Below are 19,080 nucleotides of genomic sequence, written 5' to 3'. Positions count from 1 at the left end.
GACTCAGCTCAGTGTGGTGGTAGTAATATGAAAATGTCACATGGCTGATGACCTCCAGGTCTACAGATCAAGCAAGTTTACTGGAAAAGGAGATAAAACCAGGTTAATTGAATTAACCACCTAAGAATTATTAAATACCTCCAGGCACTGTTAGCATGCAAGGAGGGTAAATTATGTAAAACATTGCATAATTAACTATAAACATAACAAAAAAGAGAAAAACCATACATTTGTAGGTATAATACAAACTGTGAGCTACATAAATTATACCTCCGGGTTCTATTCACTAAAGGGAGAGATTTAAATGAGATGCTTCTTGGTTGACTTCACTATACATTGTTTGCCTTACTTATGGAAACAAAACACTGCCCCTATTATGGAAGGAAGCCTAACACTTAAATTTGGTCTGAATATGAACTTAAGGACATTGCAAATCCCGATGTAAGCTTTAATTAACCATACTAGTAACGAGACAGAAGACCTACAAATGTTTTGCTTAACAAGTAATAAGTGTCCTTTTGGTAGACCCAGTATGGAAACCCACTAGTGTTCGTGACAGAGAACGGCGTGTCTGAGAAAATGCATTGTGCCCAGCTGTGTGATGAATGGAGGATACAATATCTAAAAGGTTATATCAATGAGATGTTAAAAGGTGAGTGGACATCACTCGTCACGCACACAGCCGCCAACTCTATTGGGTCCAAGTAGAGTACGAGGGCGATAATGCTTACTAACTTACACAGCTGCCCACTGAACCTGGAACGTGCATTAGAAAAATGAGAACGTAGCACGGTATTTCTTCCAATTGGAACCACTCTATAAACGGTCCGTAACAGAGCCGCTTTTCATTAAACACACTGTTTGGACGGCTGTGTTCTAATACTCCAGTCAGCAAAAGGAAAGTTCTCACATTGCTCTGGGTCTTAATCTCCAGGGGTCCGGTGGAAATGGCCAACCGTAATATGCATAAAGTTCAGAGAAAGACGCATTATTCTCTCTTAACACTAGTCGCTGCAGCTGATATGCTGTCCTCGGGACACAAGAGCCCCAAACAGCGCAGAACGGAAGGGTAACTGCTTTTGCACCATTAGCTTAATCAAATGCTTAAAAAGCCACAGAAGAGAGGAATACATTTTAAAGGAACACTCAAGTCCCCAAAATGTTATTAGTGCATGCAATTTTTAGCAGTTGTGAAATTTTCCAGGATACACAGAATTGTTATTAGCCCATGTAAAGTGCTGCCCTGCTGTATGTAGGATGTATCACCGAGTAATTCCCCTCCATTAGTTTATACATCCTTCGGACCGCAAGACATTTTACCTTGAGCTGGTCAGCAATATGTCAGAAAGATATGTGTTGTAGTGGAAACTATTCTATTCGTCTATAAGAATGATGGATCCAATCTGGTTAGATTTATCCAAAGGTTTTTATATTTGTATCAAAACTGAAACAAGCGAGGACATTTTCTCTTAAGAAAATGAGGCAAACCTGGCTGCAGCAGATATGGGTTTTTTACATTAATGGGAGAGTTGTCAGGAGAGTTACTGTATCGGCATTGGCAACTGATTTAACTATACATTATACAGGGCCAGGCAAGCTCTTCTTGCAGCAGAAGCTCACCGAGGTTGGCTCTTCATAATGTATAATGAAGTCAATAAGCATTAACAGACCCCATAGGAAGAGAATATTTTCCAGCGATGCCTTTTGTGATACCGTTGTAGTGTCAGTGTACCAGCTGCCAATCATATGTATGCTATCTGAACACTACAGAGGGGGCGCTACTGAGCATGCTCAAGAAGTGCACATAACAAATAACTCCTTCACTTATTAGGGGCGGCTGGGAAAGCGTTAAAGGGACAAACCCTTTTTTCTAATAACTAACGAATTCCTGTGCCGATCGGCATTCAGTAAAATGCCCTGGAGTCCATCCAAAATGCTTTCAATGTGAAGAAAGGACTGGAGCGCTCCTTTAAGTAATTTCAGAGTAACGACCTTTCCTTTGAATACCAGTGCTTCACTTTTCTTTTTCATATTACATCTCAACCTATCTAAAAATTATATTTAAAGCTTTCAGGAAGTTCTTAAAAATGCGAAAAATCCAAAAGAAATCTTCCAGGTCAAATATCTTCTACACAATGAAATGCGTTAAATTCTACACCAGTTATAGCAGAGATACTCGCACGCTACAGACCGTGGTTTCTTGGACATGGTTCTCCAGTAAGGGCTTTTGGGGATCCATGAGAAAACACAAGTAGCGTTTTTCTTATTCAAGGCTAATTGTATTTCTCCCTGTGACAGCTATAAAGGATGGCGTTAATATTCAGAGCTACACTGCCTGGTCTCTCATGGATAAGTTTGAGTGGGATGAAGGTTTCTCAGAAAGATTTGGACTTTATTATGTTGAATTCAAAAGCAAAAACAAACCTCGCTATCCGAAGGCATCCGTTCAGTTCTACAAGAGAATCATTAGTGCCAATGGCTTCCCTAATCCCAGAGAGGTGAGTTTATGCTTATAGTTATTATATTACACGTGGCTTACATATCGTTATTTGGCAGATATGTAGAGCAGGTCAGATAATGCACGGCACAGTGACAGTGATACTTTTTGACTTGGTATCCATAGCTTTCTTGTTAGATACCTAAAACTTGGTTCTAGATCACAGAACCGCAGAGCAATGCTCGCTATGTACTTCTACGGGACTTTTAATCGTGTTCCCTCAAAATCAAGGTGGCAAGAACTCATTAAGTCATCTCCATATAAACATCTCAAGACACAAATCTCCATCTTTGAGGTTTTCAAAAAACAAAATACCTCCAATTAAGCTGATGGCAAAACTGAATGTCATCATTAGTGTTAATACACGAGTTTGGTGTAAAAGCTGGCGAGGTGTCAGATCCTTATTGTATTGATGATTAATGACTGTATAGAAGCTTCTATAGCTGAACTTTAGAAGAGATCGTACATGCACTTTATTTTGTCAGGTGGAAAAATGGCACCGCATTTCTACCGAGACCTGCTCTACAACCAATCAGCTCCTGGCAGCAGGTAAATAGCCCGGCACGACTTTCGGGATCTGTAGTGTAACTAACCTACGATGTGCAGGGCAAATGATGAAAAATACACTCACAGACACAATAAGCATTTATATCCTTGTATATTTATATACAGGGGCATGAACTGAGTCTTCCGTTCAACATTTTTTTTATTCTCCCCCATCGCTGATATTGGAGGGTCTAATAGTGCACTATTTTTCTTTGTTTGCCCTTTTCAGCCACAAGACTAACCCCGAAAGATAATGCTCAGGCAGAAGTGGCAAAGGTTTGGCCCCTTCATGACGAAGTATAAGGACTTAATGGACACAGCTGTAGGAACACTGGACACTGTATAGTATATTTCCTCATTTGTTTTATTGAACTAAGTTAAATCACCACTCACATGGGTCAGTATGTGGATCTCTTAAGGTCTTTGAATACTACAAACTGGAAACTTGAAATTAGTACACTTAAGAACTGACATTATACAAACACAAAAAGAATCAAATTTGTATTTAAAAAAAGCAATGGATTATCCTGGATATTATGTAATAGCATAGCTTCCTCTGTTTTAAGTGGAAGAATGAAATCAATAAAAAACCTGACATTAAATCTTATACACATTAAAACAAGGATACAAACACACAAAAGACTTAACAAAAAGATTAACAATATAAGAGGCGCATCTTGTATAAATATATGTCATAATATATATGTATAAATATATGTAAGGATGTGTGCAAAGAAATCTATCATTGCACCTACAGCGTGCTTTCAGTATCTTCGGAAATGACCCTCACCGTATACCTTTTTACTGTAAATGCAGACATTGTCTCTCTATGAATTAGTTTGTGCATGGCGACTCACTGGGCCTTATACACTAAACATTGATTTTACCTGCAAGCCCAAGTCCTTCATTGTGTTTGGCCGCTGTATCCTCAAACAGTAAAATGGTTTAAATAACACGAAAGCACTAATTTGTAAAACATAGTTAACCTTCGAGAAGTAGAAAACGGGGGTACATAAAATATATTTACATCATTAACAGATAACCATGACAAGGTCAACTGGAACCATTCCTAGTTATTCTTTACCTCTTTATTACCAGGGACTTCTCTGTGCTCCTCACCCTGGTCCCCAAGATCCACACAGCAGTGCAGGAGGAAGAAGGATTTCCTGATAGATAGTTCATCTCACCTATAGCTCACCATTGAATAAACCCTTGACTAATACACCAGCACTGTGTGAGATCATGAAGCATTGCACTGCTGGAAGTGGTTTGGGACTGGGATGGAAAGCAATTTAATTACTTAGTCCTTGTCAAACAAAAAGGGTTAGATGATCTGGTAAGAAAATAAACCCAATTTAAATTGTATGAAACTTTACTCCCAAGTTTAGATCATGGTCTTCATAAATCACAATTAAATAAGAAATATTATAAAATAAGCATTACTGACTACTCAGAACGGGGCTGTATGGGATATGCATGGATTTCAGACACAGATCCTCACAAAAGTGGTCTTTTGAGTCTTTTTTTTCTAATATGAACAGCCGAAAGATATTAAAGACCGGGTATGCATGAACATTCCGTAAAGAATTTGGAGCATACTACATGAATGGTATTATGTATTATTCTTTTTATTTACAGTGTACACAATGCAAAATGGGTGAGAAGGAATAAATCAATGCCACGGTTTAAGAGAATCTAAACTATGAATGAAAAAGGGATATGGTGGGAAAGGATGGGGATAGGTTGTTGTGATATAAATGCCTGTGGGCTCGCTAGCCATTAGGAGTTGGGTTGAGTATCCATGAAGTTTTTAGTCTTAGAAATCTCAGGACTTTCGGTTCTCTCCCATTGCCTCCGATTTTCATATACCCCCCACTTTTTTGTCTGTTTTCTTCTTTAAAAAAAAAATCAGAAGAACAGAGGAATACGGCTGCAAATATTCTGCGGCTTATTCATGGTAAGACGTTTTCTAGAGAGCATAAATGTGTTTACTCCCAGTTAATGTCATTTGATTTTGTTATTTGTATATATGCATTGCCTAGTAACACAGTGTTAACAATGAACGGTAATGTCCTGTACACATTCTGTCTTGATATATTGCTGATTTATTGACAGCAGGGTAAAGTAGAAGTAAACGAGGACTCTGTGGCCTGTCTTTGGTTATTTACAGATATTTATATAATGTGTGTGGACAGTCTTCATAATTTGTTCTGTGATAACATTGCTTTTTAAAGACATGTCCATAGATTAAAATACTCGGTCTAATCCTACACATGGATTTACAAGCAATATTATCTTGAAAAGAACCCAACATGAGATAAAAAGGACAGGCTCTTATTGCTCTGGCAAATATGGCCAGCGTTTCAGTCCCTTACACCTAAATGCAAACATCAGCTCTATCATACATTTTTATAATGCATGCGAGGACACGTTTACATACTAACTAGAAGAAATTAGGATGGTCAAGTCACAGAACAGAAAAAATGCTGATAATGTAGTATACATTATGAAAAACTTTAGGAGGCACTCATGGATAGGTTGGGCTGTCCTTTTTTTTTTTATGCAATATCAATAAAAGGAATGTTCTTATTCTAAGCATCGGCTACTTTAATCTGTTATTTTGCCAATAGAAAATATCTGAGCACCCTGTTACATGAAGGCAAAATGAAAGACGTATGAAAAATCATCAAATAAACATACATATATTTCCTCCTAATTATAGACCCCCTGGTATCTCACATGGAAATGGTGACGGAGATTGTGGTCCCAACTGTCTGCACGCTCTGCATCCTCATCAGTGCAGTGCTGCTGATGATTCTTCTCCGAAGACAAAGCTAGAACGTTGGTTGCGGTACAGAGAACCGAGCAGCGAGAGATACGGTCAACGTCCGCCCATAGCCAGGATTTCAACAGTGTTCTTCTGTTCCTACACAGATGTGCTGCAAATGCCACCAAAAAACATGGAGTACAGACAACAACCTTATAAACGTGATGTCAATTTGCTGTGGAATGTTGAGAAGAATTAATGTATTTACCCAAGAAAGAGAGAGAATTTTCAACTGTCATAAATAATTTAAAAGATACCGCTTATTAAACGTGACGTTCTATTAGAGGTTTTTGTGGGTACTCTGCTGTAGGAGCTCTTGTTAAAGGCTAAGAGCTGCTGCACGGTGTTTGTGTGCAGTTCCAGACAAGCGGCCACAGTGCTTTGGAACTATTTAAAGATTTGGGAGTTGCTAAAATGTTGAATGATTTTCCTTAACTCATGGAAATGTTTAGCAGACTAGATGGGCAGAAGGTTTCTTATCTGTTGTCGAATTCTATGTTCCCCATTCCACAAATAAGTTGAAAGGGAGATTCTTACATTGACTGTATAGGTTGATTAGAATGCAAATGAGCATAAATAGTAATAAGGAACGTTTCCGATTTAAGGTACAGATTCTTTGGAATTGAAAAAGATGAAACTTTCAGGGAAAAAGTGTTTGTAGAAATTCACTAATACAAAACCCTAACTCTTATTACACAAACAGGACTGCCTACTTTCACGTTATTTTTATTATGGATCTGTAAGATTTTTTTGAAGACCGCTCTTTCAAATAAAATCATGCAATAAAATTCAGTGCAGTTTACCATGTTGGGCTTGAAAAGCCTTTCCATTATTACACACGGCACCCTGACATTGATTATCTGTACAGGCTTTTTTTTTTCCTTATTTGCTTCCTTTCCAAACTCAGCCCTAATAAAAACATGCCTTGAAACGCATTGTTAAAATGTAACATTACAAAACCCACTACAAACAAACCTTTATGGAGAAAGCATACAGGTGGTTCTGTTCTGTTGATTATCAATGTAAAAATGCAACCTATTTTATAAACCATAAGAAGCATGTGGTTACCATTTAGGTTTATAATAAATCACTTGAAAATTGCCGTTCTATTTGAAATATAAATGAAAACCTATCTTTAAGACATGTCCAAAACAAGTCTTACAAATCCATAAAATATTTGACCTTAAGGACTGTAGAAGGCAGACAGTATTATATTCAGACACTCTTTGCATAGATGCCAATACCTGCGCAGGATGCTCTCAGAGGAAGTGCACTTGGCTACAGCTGACCTGCGTGCGATAATACAAAATCTCTTCGCTCTCCCCGCTCATTGTCATGTCTATTGGCACATCTGTAAAAATGGACAAACAGATGAGAAAACACACTAGAAATTTTTTTTATACAGCTAATGCTTGTACCAAACACTTTTGTTTGGCATCCAATTCAATTTGTGCGGAGAGAACGTCATTATTTTTTATTTCCTGTGGTAGTTCATAGTACACCAGGGTTTATTCCCTAAACAGAGTCTCCCGGAGAGTTGGATCTAGTTGAAACATTTGCATTATATGAGCTTTTATTATTAGGGGCTTCAACTGCGGATAGGGTCATGCTGGTCCGACGTAATACATAGTTAACGTGGGGAGAAATTGTTTGCAGGTCACCTCAAGAATGGTGAAGGACCAGCTCAGTTTTCCTTACAAAAAACCATCTGGGATTAGCCCTTCATAATGCACAGTGAAAGGGTCACATCTCAACGGCAAACTCAACATTTTGTGAATAAACCCCACAGCCAACAAATGTTACACAGCAATTATATATATATCTCTCAACAGCTCATTTCATTTTCTATCAGAATAAAATACTTATTTTAGGTGTACATGTCTACATTGTATCTGCACTCATTTCACAATAAACTATGTACATGAGTCACAAAGTGTTCAAGTGTTGCCACACAAAAGCCTCCTTTTTGGGATACCTGGGATGTCAAAGAAAACGTGATCTACAGGAGGCCTGGAACTGAGTTGCCAGCTGGTTTTCAGTTCCTTCTGACCATGTCCGCTGAGCACCTCGACTCTCCAGATCTGAGGGTGGGATCTGTAGCGACACACAAAGATGGCGGTTTTTAACCTATACTGGAAAGGCATGCACATTACCAGCTAATTTAATGAAATTTAATTTAATTGAAGGTATCTTCAGTTATAACATATGGATCACTCTATACCATTAAGTGTTAATAATGTAACAGAGATCCCAAGACTCAAATAGAATTATTGCACACCCTTTTTAAAGGGATCATTTTTTTTTAGGGCACTGTTAAAAAAAAAACACCTGAAATCCAAATAAAATTCCACTAGGCTTCAGTAAGAATGTAGGTTGTGAAATGGTCATTTATAAGTGCTAAGCAGCACGCTAATAATTTTCCACCTGGCAAATTATATATATATATAGTAACATGGCAGAGGAGGACTCACGTCTGGTAAAAGTGGCTTATGATGCTTGGACGAATTGGAAGCTGAAAAACATGTTGCTCGTTCCAAGGGTTTTCTTTGTAGTACTTTAAACAGGACCTGATCACCAAATAAAAGCATGAACAGATTTATGTTGCATCTCTTTCCTAGAACTATAGTAAACAAGGAGACGTGTAGAGACATTCGAGCACAAACCACTCAATGAGGCCTGCTCAATGAGCCGTTTCCCGTCAGCCTGCTATTTTACCTACGGCTGGGGTGGTGCATTTCACACCAGGTTTTAGTCTGCTGCACTTTATTACAAGGTGCTCACGGCTCATTTACTGCTACAAGTTCCAAAATCCAGATGCGTGGTACAGTGCGCTTACTCACTGTGTGAGTGGAAAGAGGTTTTCATGTCCCAGGCTCAGGAAGGCATTGCATATGACAACCAACTCCAGCATGTGGTGCAGTTTTTTCACCCTATGAACCTGCTCCTGTAGATCCACTTCAGAGGTAATAAAGTAATCCTGAAAAGGAGACCACAGTCTGAGACGCCGACGGGTAGAAGCTAAGGAAACCGCTATTTCCTTCAAATAGTATGTAAACCTGCCATTTGGATTACGAAAAGGCATCTTCCCAAAAGCGACGGTGACGCTTAACTTTTAAGCCTATCTACTGGTCCCGTATTTTACTATATGCTCTAATGCTTTTAATCGAAATATGATTTTGTTTAAATACTCAATAAATTAGAGCATTCAATTGCTAGTAGAATCTCCTGGATGGAAGAAATTAACTAAGAACAACATCAAATAAACAATTGTGCCCACTGCATGGAAATGATTAAAGCTGAGCCGTTATTCTTTGGCAATACTCCTAGCAGACATGCAGAACTTGGTTTTTGCTCATCTTACCAGGTAATTGAAAGTAGCAAGGTCCTGACCTGCAAGGAGAAAACATCTGTTTACACTACAAACAATTGAAACGGAGGACAACTAAAAATGCTGTACAGACACATTTGTGAGTCTCCCCTGTCTGTGAATTATTCCTGTTGTAATAGAGCAGGGTGGTGCTTTATTGTATCCACTACGTATTTAGTGTCTGAATTTTGATAATGTTGTGAAGTTGGTTAATAAGACGTCACTGACCTATGAAGCAGTTGATGTAATCTTTCTTCATTTTGTCCAAGCCAATCTCTAGCAGCATCCTGATGGGTGTTAGTCCCGAAAGGGAGATATTCTGCATGTTTCCGGTGTACGACTGCTGAATGAGTTTGCTCAATGTGCTGCTACTCCCACGATGGATCTAAAACAAGACAAAAGACTCAACAACACACAAACAGATCTGATCAGAACTTGGTTTAGAAACATGTTTTGCTTGTACTTTCAAAATGTGTGATTAGAGTAGTAAAAATAGTCTTGTTCCTCTCACTTGCCAGCTCATAAACTGTAATACGTCTTAGAAATATTTTTTGATAATAAGGGACTGATTCATACATTAATACATCCTCCACTAATGACTCAAGATATTCACAACCTCGCGAAAGATCCTTTACCTCTCTGCTGAATAAAAGGACAGATACGGATGCTTGGTGGGATAAATGTGCATGCACACAATGTAAGGAAGCTTTAATTTACTGAGAAGGTGGTAGATAAGTGGAATTGCCTTTAAGATCTCTATCTCTACAGAAAGAAACTAGTTCTGAATATAATTGTGGATACAAACAATTGCAAAGCTCATACATTTGTTAGTGGGAAAATTACAAGGAACCTTAAGTTATTCCTCGATGAAGAGGAAAACGTCATTTTAAAATGAATGGTGGTACTTTCTCAAATAGGCAGAATTTATAGCAAGTAAATCTGGTTGGGACCATTCAACTGCCCCGGGTGAATTATCTGGAAAGATACTAGTTCAATACATTTTTTGTTCTTCACCCTTGGTGGACGGCAATTCTTACCCAGGGGTGCGCCTCCCCATGCTTCAGGGACTGGATGACAAGCGAGAAACAGTTCACCACATCCTGGTATGAAGAAACACCTTCAGGAAAGAAACAAATACGGATCAAAAAAGCAAATTGTGTTTGCTTCAATGATGCATTTATGTCAGCCAAATGAGATAAGGAATGTTTAATTTAAATAGTGCTGTTCATGTATGTGCCCCCATAGGCACTTGTCCTATAAGTGGCTGGATTCAGGATAGAAAAAAAGTGACAAACTTTTTGGTGTTTGGGGGCCGAGGCATCTCATCTAAACTGATGCATGCAAAACAACAGTATAAGACTGAAGCAGGTTATATTATAGCGCGAGCATCAGCTCCCGGAGCCTGGGCCAGTAGATGGACAGAAACTGCCAGGACACTAAATGAGAAGTGAATTGAATGAATTGAAAATCTCAGAAAAAAATACAATTTAATGACAAAATGACAGATAAGTACATATTTGGAAATATTTTACTTTTTCACTATTACATAAATCGGTCCCTAGAATACCCATTCAAAAATATTAACAATGTAATGTCACCTCAATAATAAGAAGTGGGCAGAATGTTACTACAACTCAATGAGATGTCATTTATGGTTGTGATATAAAGTACAGAGAGTCTAAGACTATATAAATCTGCATTCTTAAAGCAACTTAGGGTACCAATTATGTGAAGTACAGTTGCAATTAATGAACAATCCTGATGTTTCCAAGCAGACATTTGAAGCGTGGCAGGCTGAGCAGATGACACCTACTTTTTCTCATCTTGCACCACAACATTTCTGCGAAGTCCAGATCCCCGCGTTCTGCGATAAAGGACTGGATGGAGCTGTCCACTGCTGCAGCGTCGCTTTTAACTTTCTAGACAAAGGGAAGAAAAATTGTTAGCCCCTCTCAATCCACAGATGAAGAAAATTCAGGAGCCAGGTGCCATGGACAGCCCCTAACATTTGGACTACATTTTATGAATCTTGTTAGATTTACCCCCATGGATCCTAACCGAACCGGCACATCTCAATGGCAAGGCAGCTAACTAACTTGCCACGAGCCTGAATAAGGCTGCGCCAGTGGGTTTCAAAGTCTATTCCGCAGAATAACACTCAATAGGGCAAGAGGGGCTTGGGAATCCTTATACATTTCTATTAAGAAAGTTACATACATAATGAGGAACATAACACCAATATGATTCTGGATCTAATGCACATTATGGTAAAAGATAACTAATGACTTCAACCACTTTATTCATTATATTTAATTGGGGAACAACCTGACTATACATAATAGTTTTACTATAGGTTATATTTACTAGAAGTGAGCCATTTAAAGATTATTATGGTTGACATTATTGAGCTAAACAGATAACTGTACAGTAAAATCCATGTTATTTTGGATTAAAGCGAGCATTGCTGAGAGTCTACTACTTGCTTTATGACTATGGCTGATATGAAGATAATCGTAAAAAAAAAAAAAAAAGTTTTTACATGCAAAATATAAATCAACCAAGTGTGGTCTCAGCATAACCACCAGAAAATGAGTTAACATCATAACAAATTAAACTTTTTGATGTCCTAGTGAAAAACCCCACATAATGTTACTAATGCAAAAAAACAAGGGAATCAAATGCTCAAAACCACATTAATGTATGATTTTGTAATTAAACAAAAAATACATAATTTATAGTCATTTTCAGGAATACAACAGTGACATCAAAATACAGATCTGTGAATAACATTATCACACCACATATAGTACATAACTGGTTTTTTTGGCAAGAAATCTGGTTAAATAAACACCAAAACAACAAAATTTAACCTGAACCTACAACAGAATGTACAAATGCTGGTTATTCTCTTTAACAAGCCCCCTCCCCCCCACCAAGTATGATACTCAGTATTATACCACCTTTATAAATAACACATGTATTCTGGTCCTCGAAGGGTATAAAAAAATGACAATAAAGGAGACAGGTTTAGGAGCAATACATATCAAAAGAAATGAGGTATCCACATCAGTAATGCGTGCCCTGAGACTTTCATAAACATTACACATAAGCTGGGCAAAATCACTAGAAAACCGTTTTATTGAAGCAGCTTGGTTACCCCGTTCAAGCATCAGGAACAAAACCTCTGTAGTCTACAAGCAGTAGACCACGGCATGAAACTATTCCCCTTCGGGCCCACTTGTTATTGGCTAGCTTTCTATCAATTTTTATTATTATTTTATGCGCCCTCAAGCAACATAAGTAAATCTTTCAATCGGCATATGCATCACTCAATGTAGTTGCTCTGTTTAATAACCCATATTAACGACCAATATTACCCAGGAGTATTACCTGCAACATGCAGAAAGAAAAATCTTTGTGTGGACCTTGTCAAAGCAGATGCTGACCCCTTAAGTTCTATATGAAATTGCATTTCCATCTTGCATAAAAAAAACACTTATGCTACGACATACACACTCACTTCTGGTTCTTTCTTGGATGCTGAATTATTAACCCCATCCAGTTTATTTTTCAGCTCTGCCAAAAAGGAAAGGTAGAGAAAATTAGTTTTAATAACGAGTATCATTTCTTTGCACTGAAAAATTGCTATTAACAGTGCTTTACGTGCTAAAAGTGTACATAACAATGAAAAGGTAAAACACGACGTTACCATTTAGAAGTTCCTGGACTAATTCTACAGCTGATTTGGCCTCGGTTGTCTCCGGCCATTCTGTTACCCCCGTCTTTAAACCTTCTGCTAACACCTGCCGGAGGAAAAAAAAGAGATCACCCTGTCCTCACTATTTATGGACTACTTTACATGTAATCCAAAACATTTTGGAGATAAGAAAATATAACAAATTATCATATATAAGCATCCTGCAACATCCATGAACAGCATAATTACATGGGCTACAAATTGCTTAATAGCTTGGCCAAAGAATGATGAGGAAAAAAATAAATTATATATATATATATATATATATGTATATTGTTTATTATATAGCTGCATATTCCAACTATCATTGCATAATTAGACTGACATATCAAGTAACTGAATTGATCAAGATATGTGTACATGATTTGGAATTACATATATTTTCCATTTACTGACAGCTGCTAGCTCAAAACATTTACCGTTTTTTTGTGTTTGTGATGGAAAAACTAAAAGAACACTCAATTTAATAAGAGACATCATTCTGTTGGTGGGAGTTCCAATCATGTCACTGAAAAATATAATGTGCAGAGACTTACGAGCAGAAAGTCCAACTCTTTATATACAGGATACACAGGGCTCCGGAGGTCACCCGATTCTACTTTAACATTCTGAGAAGTATAAAACATTGCACACAATGAATCAAATAAGATTAGCATATATTCTGCTGAATGTGCGTGTGTGTGGACAGGAGGCCTGAACAGTATTGAACGGAGTATGACTTGTTGTTCTTCTCACATCTGGTTAATAACCTGCTAAACATAAAATTAACAGCAGGACAATTTATTTCTCTAAAAGGCATAAACAGATCTAATATTAGTCACGACATTGACCATCAAATAAGGTTCAAAATTGATTGAGGGGCTTAGCTTAGTGTTTCCCTTCGCACAAAATAAGGGAAATTACAGTTTCCTAACTTTCAATATATGATGAAAAAGTGGATACCCTATTGAACACTTTTGGGATGCATTGGAACGCTGTGCACCCCGTGAACGCAATCAGTGATTGACTTCATAAAAGCTCTTTTGGATGAACCGGCACAAATTCCCAGAGAAATGCTTGAAAATCTTGTGCAAAGCCTTCCCATTAGCCGGGGGGGGGGGGGGTCATTTTGAAATGGGATGTCCAAAAATAGGTGCTCATATAAGTGTGATGGTCTGGTGCCCAAATACTTTGGGTCAGCTAGTGTATTTCGGAGATTCATTCTATCCATGTCAGTTATTCTCGGTCAAGCTATGGCTGATCACCCACAGCAAATACGGATTGAATTAGGATAACCCAGTATTGTTGGTGGTTCTTAGGAAAAATACTGAACGAGAGAAGGGGATATATAAAAGAAAAATATATACTCTCAAAGAAATGTTTTAATGCGTATGTGTTTAGTGATTTATTAGGTCAATAAAAGTTATGTTTTACAAAATGATCTCTAGGGGGGACTCGTGCAAATAATTGCATGTGCTTGAGTATACTAGTATAGTTCCATAAATACACCGTCTAAAACTAGACATAAGCCCACCAAGTAAAACCTTTTTAAATATCCTTGTTTGCATTCAAATACTATATCTAATAATATGTTTTATATACGTAAGTGCAGGAAAAAAAGCCTGAATAGTGCTCTTATAGTGTTTAGAACTTTTTGGACTAGGCATTAAATAGAGGTATACATATAAAAGGGGGCAGGGGGTGTAGGCCATACCAGTGTGGCTGCGGATGTCAGTGGGGGTATCTGCAGGATGCTGTCCACTCCATTCCAGACAAAATCAACCATGATACTGCTTTGGGATTCTATAACAGAGTTTTCTATTGCGTTGGTTCCAAACAGATCATATTGAGCAAACCCCCTTGTCTGCATCTGTAAAAAAACAAGCAAAAAAACAACATTTACACTAAAAGTACAATTTGACTAACAACTTCAAGGGTTCAGTGCAAAACCCAACTGTACATGGCTTCAGGCACAAGTCACAGTACATTCTAAGATGCCCAAACCCAGGAATAGACTTTGAATCTTTAGTGTGTTAGTCACTGGAGCTTAATACAATTTAAAGCACTGTGGTAGAGACAGAAAACAACACCCAACCCCAAAGATCATCACTCACAATTATTTTATTCTCAATATGAAATACTACTAACATATCATATGCTTTTAGGAGAAACTTGGATAGTCGAACACTTGCAATCTATTATACGTCAGTTAGCCAAAAGGTATCATCTTTACCAAATTTGCTTTTCTTTCTTTCTCTGACTAACGCTGTACACCTATATATGATACACTATGACAGAGCATACCTTCCCACCCTACTGGTTCAATAAATATAAACCCACTTAACCAGAAGAAAATACATGCGTGAACACATGTCCCTCATACATTTTTATTGGCTCTGTTTGGAATTTTCAGTCTGTGGTACTATTTCAGTGACTGTTAAGCTTACTAGTTTCATTATTTGCAAATAAAAGATTTTTCAATTTTTAGTTTTTAAAGTAACCCTTATAGCATCAGAGGCAACTAAATGGATGTAGATGCAGTAGGAGTGCAGGCGACTCACAGCTGAAGAATGGTGCCTCTCTCTGTGGGTTTTCCTGAGCATCTCTAAGTTAGGAAAGGAGGTTTTATCAGTGGTGGGGCCTAAGGAAAAAAAAAATATGAGGCATTTGAAATTTGAGTTTCCCCTCTGAGCATTGAAGGAAAACACCAATAGATGCTTAACGGTGCCGTGTAAAATAAAGCCACTGTGCAATCAGAATCCCTACACTAAGCGATAATTCACATACAAAAAGGTATATTGGAACTAAATACTACCGGCTTACTGCCGCTAAAAGAGAACTGCATAAAGTTATAGAAAATATAAATCCAAAACACAAACACAGTGCACATACAAACATAATAAATGGGAATCTCCTGTCATGTTTCTCCAGACAAGGTGAGCTATTTAGAATACCTGTTTCCTTAAAGTACTTGACTAAAGATATCTGACTGACTCATTAACAAGAAGACATGAAGACTTATTTGAACACTGGGCAATTAGTCAATGAACATGGATTACGCAGACATTATTATACACATCGTACACAGTAGTGTTCATTTTAAACTTTTTACCTAGTGCTTTTTTTCCCAGTTATATAAAATCGTTCACCTGCACAGGTCACCATGCGGAAACTCATCCCCGTGATCTCATTCCGGTTGGCTTTAATAGGCTCGGCTCCCAGCCAGCATGTTCCTTCGGCATCTGAGCTGTCGCACCGCACCCATAACGGAGGAAGAATCTCCACTGGCTTCCCATCCCTCAACTGGGCCATGTTGGGATTTTGTGCCATTGTGTAGCTAGAAAGCAACTGCCTGGAGAGAGTTTAAAAAGTCATTTAAAAAAACTTGAAAAAACCTGAAGCTTAGAACATGTTGGAATATTCCTTAGACAGCACATAGAAACGGATACATAATAGTTACTTGTCACTGATTAGCAATGGGTACAGACGCACAGATCTTAGAGCAATTGTTTTCAAGCTATTAGAAGGGCTTTTTATTTTATGTAATATAAGAAATCAGAAACCTCTGATCACTTTGCGATTCCCAGCAGTCATGCTTTTTCCTTACTTTTCACTGGCTGCAAAAATGAATTGGTGGGGTTGACTTAAAATATAGAAACAAGTTTGACTGCAGATACGATTATGCGTATTTACAAAAACACACAATTTCAGAGACATGATTACATAAAATATGATTACAAAAATATAGCATCAAATAATCCATGTATTCTATCATCCATAATACTTAATATCTGTTTAATAACATTTTGCTTACATAGAAACACATAATTTTACAGCAAATTCTTCCTGCTGTAAAGACCTCAAACCACATCTCACCTTGTATCACATTCAAATCAGCCATATAGCTAGCCATGCAGGGAACATACTAGCCAATATAGCCTGCTATGAAACACAAGTGCATATTTTTGAAGGAAAAAAAATGTCTACATGGGTGCGAAACTCAGTTTTTCCATGTTTCACAACATTTAAAGCACAATGAGGCAATTTTTCCATGAGATAACTATTACACAGTAATGTAGTAATTTTTCTTATTCGCTTTTCATTAATACGATACAAGGTGCTGAGAAATATATACCTTGCTCTCATGGTAGGAACAGGCATAGGCTGAGAACTTTCTTGAAGTGACCCATCAGAAGTGTGACTGTCGTTCATCTTGGACTCATCCATCACATTGTCTTCTAATCTGAAAGGCTACAAAGGAAGACATTTCACGTCAGCTACCTAAAAAATAGGCACATTATATTTTTGAATTTCGGAATCTTACTTTTTTCTCCAAGACAAAAAACATTCCAGTTCCGCTCCAGAAATGTTCTAATGATTTGCATTGGCCAGCACTGAACGCTTGAACTTGAAGGTCATCCTTAACGGCAAAAAAATATATATATTTTTAAAACGTGCCTGTTAGTATTGCGGCATCTCGCTCACACTAATTGCTACAAAAAACAAAGTAACTGAGTAACTGAAAGCCAGAAGTGGATGTTTTTACCTCGAAAGGAGAAGGGCCTACAGTGTTTCCTTTTTTCACATCGTCACTTATCCTGCGGGAGAAAAAGAATTAGAGAAAATACTGGATGCAATAAAATACATCTGATTTGGTTATTAAGTATATTACAAATAGATTATTATATATTATACTCTCTCTAACACAGGCAGGTCAATCCATATCATCATTTCTCATTTGTCTATAGAGAAGATCATTATTTTACTATATTTTTAGTGGAAATATTAAAAACATTTGATTTAATTACATAATTCCTTACGCATCGAAAGTAAACTACCTTTGCACAGATATTCCCGTTAAGAAATGTTTCAAGCTTCAGCCCTTGGTGGAAATTTTAGGACAAACCACGCTGTTAAACGACCAGATTGATATTATGTGGGAAAATGTATTGTTCTTTGACCATTGACTTGCAGTACGCATAAATGCTACATTTAACTATGTTATTCCATTCTGCCAGTGTGTGTGTTAGTCGATAAGATGCGTAAGGTTGCCATGTAGACCCTGGATCCAAGAAACGCCTAATTATTGCATGTTGGCGACCAGCACCTACCTATAATGCACTTCCATTCATTAGGAGGGATGCACGGACTTAATCACGTCATTGATTTATACATCCGAAATACTGAGGGGAGGCACTTTTTAGGTGCCGGTCCGCAACATGTAAATATAAGACGTATCCGGGAAAAAACGGTCAATGCGTTGTACGCCCCACTAATGCAAGATGGATATCTGATTCCTGTAGCTGTGTGACCCAGGCAGTCATGCAACCCAGAAACACTTTGTTACCTTGGCAGCAACAGACACTAGATCGAAAATTCTGCGTTTAAACCCTTTAAGGAAAGTATCAGCCGTATGCATTTTTTTCCGGTTGATATGTTGTCTTCAATCAGGCATTATCAGATCTACAGTAAGTAATCACACAACGCAAACTGCAGCCCTGCTGATTAGCAGCATGTTAATGGGACTCAACAAACTTGGGGTACTTTGATGTAGTGGCGGGCGAAGCAATATATGGTCGTATAATGCAACGGAATCCCCAATGTTTATCCCTTCTATAGGTGCTTTTAAATAGTATGCGCCGGGTGGGTATGGGTTCCTTATAGTATGTATATATTATTTCAGCAGCACTCAGGAATCTGAATTTATACGCTTTGTAGGGGGCGCATCCATTCTTGTATTTTTTAAGCAAAAATTATACTCAGCCATAGAGCAATACGATGGTACCACAAACAATCATTAATACGTTCCTAGTGGAACCCCAGCACAGATTTCGTTTACAATGTGTGGGTCAGAGTCATGTAAAGAGGTAGTCGGGATATACTGTCAGACGATGCTCAAAAGTTTGCCAATAACCTCGCTAGCTGGTTTCCATGGCCCTTTATAACGGGAGCAGACCTGTAACCGTGTGTGTGTGTGTTTCTTCCGGTTTATTCTCCACCGACCTGCTAAGAAATCGTTGTAATTCCACGGCTGCTGGGTGCCTCTCGGACCACATCTTGACAGTTCAAAAACAAAACCCCTCAGCAATCGAATTGCGCGGGTCGGG

At 38.0% G+C, this 19,080-nt stretch overlaps 2 protein-coding genes across 2 annotated transcripts in view; one reads left to right on the top strand and one right to left on the bottom strand.

Annotated features, from left to right (window-relative positions):
• Nucleotides 1–5,894, top strand: part of LCTL (lactase like) — a 16,405-nt gene extending 10,511 nt beyond the window's left edge. Inside the window, exons 12-15 of the mRNA XM_053464309.1 lie at nt 526–652; nt 2,299–2,498; nt 2,983–3,046; nt 5,766–5,894. Coding sequence (XP_053320284.1) covers nt 526–652; nt 2,299–2,498; nt 2,983–3,046; nt 5,766–5,881 — 507 coding nt within the window. The 3' untranslated portion in view covers nt 5,882–5,894. The remainder of the gene's footprint in view (nt 1–525; nt 653–2,298; nt 2,499–2,982; nt 3,047–5,765) is intronic.
• On the bottom strand, nt 4,651–19,080 carry ZWILCH (zwilch kinetochore protein). The gene is made up of 19 exons (XM_053464308.1): nt 18,977–19,080; nt 17,520–17,571; nt 17,298–17,393; nt 17,109–17,224; nt 16,123–16,325; nt 15,535–15,614; nt 14,688–14,843; nt 13,531–13,602; nt 12,947–13,040; nt 12,758–12,813; nt 11,051–11,156; nt 10,275–10,354; nt 9,466–9,622; nt 9,232–9,260; nt 8,711–8,847; nt 8,342–8,437; nt 7,846–7,964; nt 7,115–7,221; nt 4,651–5,982 (listed from the first exon to the last, which is right to left on the bottom strand). The coding sequence occupies exons 1-18, from the start codon at nt 19,027–19,029 to the stop codon at nt 7,130–7,132; spliced, it is 1,794 nt and encodes a 597-aa protein (XP_053320283.1). The 5' UTR covers nt 19,030–19,080; the 3' UTR covers nt 4,651–5,982; nt 7,115–7,129.

The sequence above is a fragment of the Spea bombifrons genome, chromosome 4 (genome assembly GCF_027358695.1).
Source record: "Spea bombifrons isolate aSpeBom1 chromosome 4, aSpeBom1.2.pri, whole genome shotgun sequence".
In the NCBI taxonomy this organism is placed as follows: domain Eukaryota; kingdom Metazoa; phylum Chordata; class Amphibia; order Anura; family Pelobatidae; genus Spea; species Spea bombifrons.
The sequence above is the reverse complement of the archived record's forward strand: the minus strand, read 5'-3'. Positions and strand labels throughout refer to the sequence as shown.